Genomic DNA, 8,055 nt, shown 5'->3' with positions numbered 1-8,055 from the left:
CATTACACGATGTTGCTACAGCTGCGAGACTAGTGTCACACCTCAACGTTAACTCCCATAGTCGTAATGCTCTCCCTCTTGGGCTAGATTCATTGGCATCTGGGAGGATAAGAGCACCATTCCAGGGAAATTTGAGTAATCATGGTGAAACTTAAAGAATATTTGGGAGATTAACATAGGGTACTGTGGCCAGACAAGTGTGGCACATGGGTGGCATGATTGACATGTGGCTTTCGGAGCATGAAGAACAACACTTGGGTCATTGATTACTTATTTTTATCAAATTAATTGATTATCAATATCATAATTATCCACCTATCTAACCAGTATCTAAGAGATCAAAATGCATGCACCTGTGCCATAACTTCCTCATCAGGCTCAACAAATGTCTCTGCAAATGACACTTTCACAATTTTATCAGTACCCAACACAACATCTCGCTTTTGCAGTCGTTTGTACGCATTCATGGCATCTGAACGGGCTGAAAACTCTAGAAAGGCAAAGCCATGATTCATTCCCTCATTTTTAGGATCTTCGACTAGAGTGAGATCCTCAATATTATCAATGCCAAAACTTTTTAACTTTTCTCTTAGCTGGAAAACCAAAAATAATATCAATTATAAAAATGTTCCAGATTACACATTAAAATATTTTGTTCAATTAAGTAAAACAGATGGTAGATTGAAGCATGAAAACTTACAACTTCCTTTGTCCATGTCTTGCATATATTTCCCAAGAAAAGTGTGTCATTGTCCTCGCTAGGTGAGACCCCACAAACTTTACCTTTAACCTGTAACATAGATATAGCATAATTGTTACATACTTGAGAAACTTAAATCAAGGCTAAGGATCACATTGCACATAAATTCTTGTCAAACAATGAATCAAAGAAGCACCTGTGGATTCTTGAGTTCTGTGCAAGCACATTTAGCTTGATATTGCAACAGAGCCTAGAAATTTTCATCTACATCTTCCACATCAGGGGAAGGACAGTCCAGTGTTTGATAGTGGATATCACTTCAACACGGACCGTAACACCTCCTCCTCCCAAGTCCACCCAAGGAGCCAACCAGCCAGGCAAACATGTAATGAGATGGGTTATTATAAGGGATTCAATATCCTTGGTGACCTTAAGGAAATGCAATCGATGGAACATCACAAATAGTCATCCAACATCATCAACAAAACCCTCAGAAGACAAGTCAACCACTTAGACATATTCTCCATAGGTCCCCCTATTGTTCTAGATCTCTTAGGCCATAGTCGCTCTCATGCTATGGGCAAGCTAGCAACCAATAACCTAAAGTCACTCTCACAGGCCTGCCTGCCAGTGAATGTGGACCAAAATTTTCAGTTATGTCCGAAAGACCCTAGGATTTAAGCTACTTTTCTAACCCAAAATCCTAACCTCTGTCAGAACTTGTTACAACCTTCAGAATTCAATAAATACATGATAACAATGTTAATCAATCAAAATCGACCTTGGGACTAGGCCTCAGCATCCCCAACCAAGACTGACAAATTTTCAATCACTTGGCATCAATGCAACCTACAGGTCTAGGATACAAGACAGAGCATAAATTAATGAAACAACTTATGAAGCATAAACAAAAGGATCACCTCCTTCTCCATTGAACTACTACATCATCAATTAGGTCTTGCATCCATCTATTTAACAGCTACAAGTAAATACATGAAATAACCATGATATGAGCCAGTCATTTAACCATACTTATAACCAACATAAATCCATGTAAATATCAGAGATAAGACAACCATTAAATCCACATATCAATTAGTGAAAAAGTAAGGGAACTTAGCTTTTATTACTCATAGGCAAATCTGACTAGGTTTGAGACTTCCACATACCACCCGACCATAGACATGATTGAACCAAATCTCTCTTTCAGCCAGTCACCGTCGTGCCATATTCCAAAAATGAAAATGGGATCTCACAGAACAACCAATCCAAAAAAACCAAGGAAATCCAGAGGTTAAACCACATCCATCCTCATTAAACCGTGATCACACCAAAACCGGTGCTCCAATCACAACTGAACATAACTTGGAATGTCATCCGGAATCCATCACTATCCTTGAGGAATTTTTGTCTCCTTATCTCTCAGGATTTACTGCAATCCAAACACAGGTCACTAGGCCCTAAACTGAGACATCTCCCTCAGGCTTTACCGTGTATCCTGCCAAAACCATTCAAGGGATTCCTAGGCCTTTGGGAATGGAACTTGAAACCACCTCCACCCCGGATTTCAAAATCCATCCAGCAAATCAAAGCTCAAAAACTAAAATAAACATCTTGACACCATGGCATCTGAAAAAAGGCAAGGCTACGATGAAAACCATTGTCATAACCTGGAAAAACCATGCCACCGACAACAAGAGAACTATACACCAACATGCAAATCCATGCATATCCAAACCAGCTATGAAATCACACATGCAAAAGGTTAGTTGCAAGCATTCCTGTTGAAGCTACTTGATCATGATTTCCTTTCCTTGATCCTTTCTTGCCTTCCTTTCCCTTTGCTTGTTTGTCCTTCCTTGATCCAAAGTTAGAGCTCTCCAAGAAATTTGTAAGTGACCAAGAGAATGAGAGAGAGAGAGAGAATAATGAGAGAGCTTCAAACTTGGACTTGGAAAAAACCATGAACTAATCCTCAGAGGCCTTTTTATTAATGATGCCTCTATTTTCTTCATTTTCCAATATTTTCCTTCAATTTCCTCCTCACATGCAACCTGTGACCTTTCACCTTACTTTTCTCTTAATTTCCTTTATTTTCATAAATAAATGTGCCAAAATTCCCTTTTTCCTTTTAATGCCTTTGCCTTAGCCTTTCCCAATTTGCCTTAGCCAAAACACATCCAGTGATGCCCACTAGGATATCTTTTCCCAACATTCATCTTGGAATAAGTGTCCCTTAACCGTGGTCTTATTTTGCCTTTATTAACCTTTATTACATGAATTCTTTCACTAGGGTTGTTACAGAACCCTCCCCCTTGCGGAACAACATCCTCGGTGTTAACCACACCATGACCTCAACAAAACCGTTGAAAAGAAAACATACTACCCATGGAGGCTTCTTTATAACTTATATTTTTGCAGTATTTATGATGAATACCCACTCAAAAGAAAAACATCATGACAACATAACAATATAAAAACCATAATAATATGACACCCATACCTCTTATTGGATCTTTATAACTTATCTCATGGCAGTGTTTGCATCCATATATATATACATACATATACCAAAACATCAGCAAGACATATGCCAAACATATACCAACATCAAACCAAAATTGTTTTGCCTCAACCGACAAACAATGAAGGATACAAGGCCCGCATCTAATCCTCCATCTCCCATGTAGCTTCTCCAGGCCCAAAGTGCTTCCACTGCACTTTAACTTTCTCTGTGGCTTTGTTCCTGAGCATGAGATGTTTCTGTTGTAATATGCACTGAGGCTCTAACTGGAACTCTCCTTCTTGCTCCACCTGTAATACAGACCAATCAATAACATGATCAACATCCTTTATATACTTCTTAAGCAATGAAATATGGAAAACATCATGGAATTTCATTGTTGGAGATAGTGCAAATCGATATGTCACTAGTCCAACCCTTTCAAGGATTTCAAAAGGCCCACAATACCATGGTGCCAACTTGGCACATGAACCAATCCTCAAAGAGATTTTCTTGGGCTTGATGTGCAAATACACATGCTCCCCAACCTGAAACTCCTTGAACACCCTGTGTTGATCTGCATAACTCTTCTTCTTATCATGTGCTACCTTTAGATTCTTCTTTATAACCTTCATTTCTTACTCCATGCCTGCCAACATATCTAGTCTAATAAGTGCCTTGTTCACTAGATCACTCCAGCTGATGGGAGTGTTACAACTCCGTCCGCACAATGCCTCGAAATGACTCATCCTCAATGGCTCCCGATAACCATTGTTGTATGTGAACTCAACCAATGGAATATACTCCTCCCATTTCCTTTGTTGGTGCATCACGTGCATCCTCAAGATATCCCATAAGATATTATTGACCCTCTCTGTCTGTCCATCTTTTTACGGATGATAAGCTGTGTTGAAGGCCAACTCTGTGCCCAAGCCTACAAATATCTCCTTCTAAAACTTGGAAGTGAACTTTGCATCCCTATCCAACACAATCTTCTTTGGAACACAATGCAGTATCACTATCTCTCTGATGAAAACTTATGCTACTTCATTGGTTGAATATGTAGTCTTTACTTGAATGAAGTGAGCTACCTTGCTCAACCTATCAACCACCACTATAATAGAATCATGTTTCCTCACTGTCCTCGGAAGACCTCTGATGAAATCCATGGAAATGACCTCCCATTTCCGTTCTGGAATTGCAATAGGATGTAGTAGACCACCTGGATGCTTATGTTCTGCCTTGACCTGCTGAAAATCTAAACATCAAGCCACGAACTCTACCACTTCCTTCTTCAGATTCGGCCAATAGTAAAACTTCTTCACCGTTGTCAACGTCTTCTAATATCCCAGATGACCCGAGTATGGCTTGACGTCAAACTCCCCCAATATAAGCTTCTTGAACTCACTACAAGTCGACACATAGATCCTATCCCTGAATCTCACCAAACCATCTGTCGTGAGATGATAGTCTACATCATGATCACCTGTACCTGTACTCTGCTATAACTTGTGCATGATCTCCATGTATTTGTCATCCTGTTTTCCTACCTACAAGATCCTATCATGTAACTTTGTCCCATAAGAGCTCATAGTTGTTATATGATTTACATGTACCTTCCTGCTAAGAGAATATGAAACCCAGTTCTCCTTCCCCTTTGATGTATCTGATCTCGAAGTTGAACTCACTAAGGGTGGCCAACCATCTAGCTTTCCTAGAATTCAGATTTGACTGATCAAACAAATATCCTAACCCACTGTGATCATTCATCAATGTAAACTTCATGCCAAGAAGATAGTGCCTCCACATCTTCAATGCATGTATAATCACTTATAACTCAAGATCGTGCGTTGGGTACTTCTGCTCGTGCTCATTCAATTTCCATGACTCATAGCACACTACCTATCCTTCTTGCATGAGAACTCCACCAAGTCTTCTCTTGCAAGTTTATGTACACACTATAAACTCCTTGTCTGAATCCGCAATCTTCAGAACTGGTGCATATGTCAACAACTGCTTAAGTTGCTTAAAACTAGCCTCATATTCCTCTGTCCATTCAAACTTCTTGCCTTTCTTCTGCAATGATGTGATAGGATATGCAATGCATGAGAAGTTCCTGAAGAACCTCCTATAGTAACTTTCCAATCCCATAAATGATCTCAACTCATCCACCTTCTTAGGAGTTTCCCACTCCATGATAACTTATATTTTCTGGATCTAATGCAATGCCTTCCTTAGAGACAACATGTACCAAGTAGTGTACCTCAGTCTAAAAGAAACTGCGATTTCTAAGTTTAGCATACAATTGATGCTCTCTTAGAAACCTCAACACTACTGCTAAATGTTCGACATGCTCTTCCTCATTTTTAGAATATACCAGTATGTCATCAATGAATACAATAACAAAATTTTCTAGATAAGGACGCAACACACTATTCATCAAACACATAAATGTAGCTGGAGCATTAATCAAACTGAATGGAACAACAACAAACTCATAATGCCCATACCTGGTCCTGAATGTAGTCTTGAATATATCCTCTTCCTTGATGCATACTTGATGGTATCCCAATCTCAAGTCGATCTTAGAGAACATTGTTGCTCCCTTTAGCTGATCAAACAAATCATCAATCCTCGGAAAAGGGTACATGTTCTTGATCGTTACCTTGTTCAACTACCTGTAGTCAATGCACAATCTAAGAGTACCATCTTTCTTCTTCATGAACAACACTGGTGCACCCCAAGGTGATACACTTGGCCTATTGTACCCCTTCTCCAAATTTTCCTTCAACTTCAACTTTAACTGAACCAACTCAGGTGTGCTCATCCTATAAGGTACTTTTGATGTTGGAGCCGACCCTGGCACTAACTCAATAGAAAAGTCTACCTCCCTGTGAGGTGGAAACTCTGTAATGTCCTCAGGGAACACATCCTGAAACTGCTACAAAACTGGGTACCTGCTCAACACATCTGCATCCTCAACCTCCTTACTCTTGTCACTAGAAATGTGCACTGCAAACATCACACAACCTTTTCTTTGACTACTCTTAGCTTGCATAGTGATAACCATCCTCACTGACGTAGGTTTCTTCTTTCCTTGCAAATTCTTCTTTTCCCCTTTATCATCCACACACTCAATGGCTTTGTCGAAGAAACCCACTTTGGTTTTTTGAAGGTATAGCCAATCCATACCCAAAATCATGTTATACAATCCCAATGGCAACACATTCAAGTGTATTGGTGTAGGCATACCATTTAACTCAAATGCACCAGCTCTTACCCAATGGTCAACTGGCTTCTTTGTACTTGTAGCCAACTGTACCAACCAATATTATGCATGCACATATTTTATTAAACCACACTTATCCACGAGGTCGGGATTAATATAACTATAGTTAGATCTAGGATCAATCACAATAGAAACAACTTGATCACAAAGTTTACCATCCATCTCAATGATCGATCCCTGATGATCCGCCTGCCTGTTGTCCACAGCTGTATAGATCCAAAGAATTCTATTACCAACATCACCAACTGTATGTGCCTCTTGAGCAGTGTAGATCTGGGGTCTACAACCACTCTGACACTATGGAAAATCCTTCTTATGATGACCCTTACCAAAGATCCAACATTGTAATGGTTCTCTACCACAGCCTCTAGCCTATTGCTCTCCATATCCTTTCTCAGTTGTATTGAATCTCTTGTAAGGAACTGCATTCTCTTTCTCACTTACATCTTGAGATCTCCCTCTCTTTGGTGGTTATTTTCCTTTAGTTTTCTCATTTCCTTTCAAGTCACGCTTCGTCTCAACTTTGCGCTTGGACTTCTCATAACAATGCTTCAACTTTTAGATGGCCTCCTCCAATGATGTAGGCTCATCAAACTAAATTTAGTCTTTGTATGCAACTGGAAATTCACTGATGAATCTCTACAGCTTGGCTTTATCGTCTTTGAGATAAGACACATATCTTAATAGCTCTAAGAACCTCCTAGTATACTCATCATCCGTCATAGAACCCATCCGCAATTCATAAAACGGCTTAGTTTTGTCATCCTAGTACCTCTCCGATAGGTACTTCTTGTTGAATAGTTTTTCAAATGCATGCCAAGTCAAATCATATTCATCAATACCTTTAACATTATTCATATCTTCCCACCAAGTATCTGCTTTACCTTTGAGATTGAAAATAGTTATCCTTGCTTTCATGTTTTCTGAATAATCATGCAATCGGAAGAATTTCCTCATACCAAGCAACCATGCCTCTACATCTTGTGATTTCTTCATCTCTCCATCAAAGGTAGGTGGCTTTGCTTTCTTGAACTCATCCAACAAGTATTCCCTATCACTCCTCCTGTAAGGGTGATAACGATGATGATCATGATGCATGTCAGAACTAGAACTAGAATAATACCTGTGTCCAACACCTCTCCTATCTGGAGTGTCCAACAACCTACCATCCATGATCGTGTCATATTTATCCAACATGTGACCACCATAAGACCTGTGTCTACTAGGAGATCTAATTCCATATGCCCCATTAGTCATGTCCTCTTGCCCATGGCTAATCCGAAGTGGCCCTTGCCATTGCAATTCTGACAAACTTTGAAGTAGAATTGCATTCACCTCTGCTTGTTTCTTTTGTGCCTGCATGATTTTATCATTGTTTGCTTTGCAACTCCTTATTTCTTCCCACGAGCTTCTCAATGTGTCTGCCAAATCATAAGAATGCCCCACACCACCATGCTCATCTGATGCATAGGCAGATCCTATGTAGTCTACCACCTTGCTAGCCATCTGATCTCTTTCCTCCAAGGCATACTATGTTAGCTAAACCAATTACAATAAACCAAC

The 8,055-nt window shown here is 39.7% G+C and overlaps 1 protein-coding gene across 1 annotated transcript; it reads right to left on the bottom strand.

Moving 5' to 3' along the window:
• Positions 1-338: 338 nt before the first annotated feature.
• LOC149196466 (uncharacterized) lies at positions 339-6,878 on the bottom strand. The gene is made up of 5 exons (XM_089408294.1): positions 6,822-6,878; positions 6,648-6,698; positions 897-950; positions 701-790; positions 339-593 (listed from the first exon to the last, which is right to left on the bottom strand). The coding sequence occupies exons 1-5, from the start codon at positions 6,876-6,878 to the stop codon at positions 339-341; spliced, it is 507 nt and encodes a 168-aa protein (XP_089264420.1).
• Positions 6,879-8,055: the final 1,177 nt, after the last annotated feature.

The sequence above is a fragment of the Pinus tabuliformis genome, chromosome 2_2, assembly GCF_031772625.1.
Source record: "Pinus tabuliformis cultivar Carrire ecotype Pingquan chromosome 2_2, CPIR1, whole genome shotgun sequence".
Classification (NCBI taxonomy): Eukaryota; Viridiplantae; Streptophyta; class Pinopsida; order Pinales; family Pinaceae; genus Pinus; species Pinus tabuliformis.
Note: the sequence above shows the minus strand (reverse complement) of the source record. Positions and strands in the feature narration are given on the sequence as shown.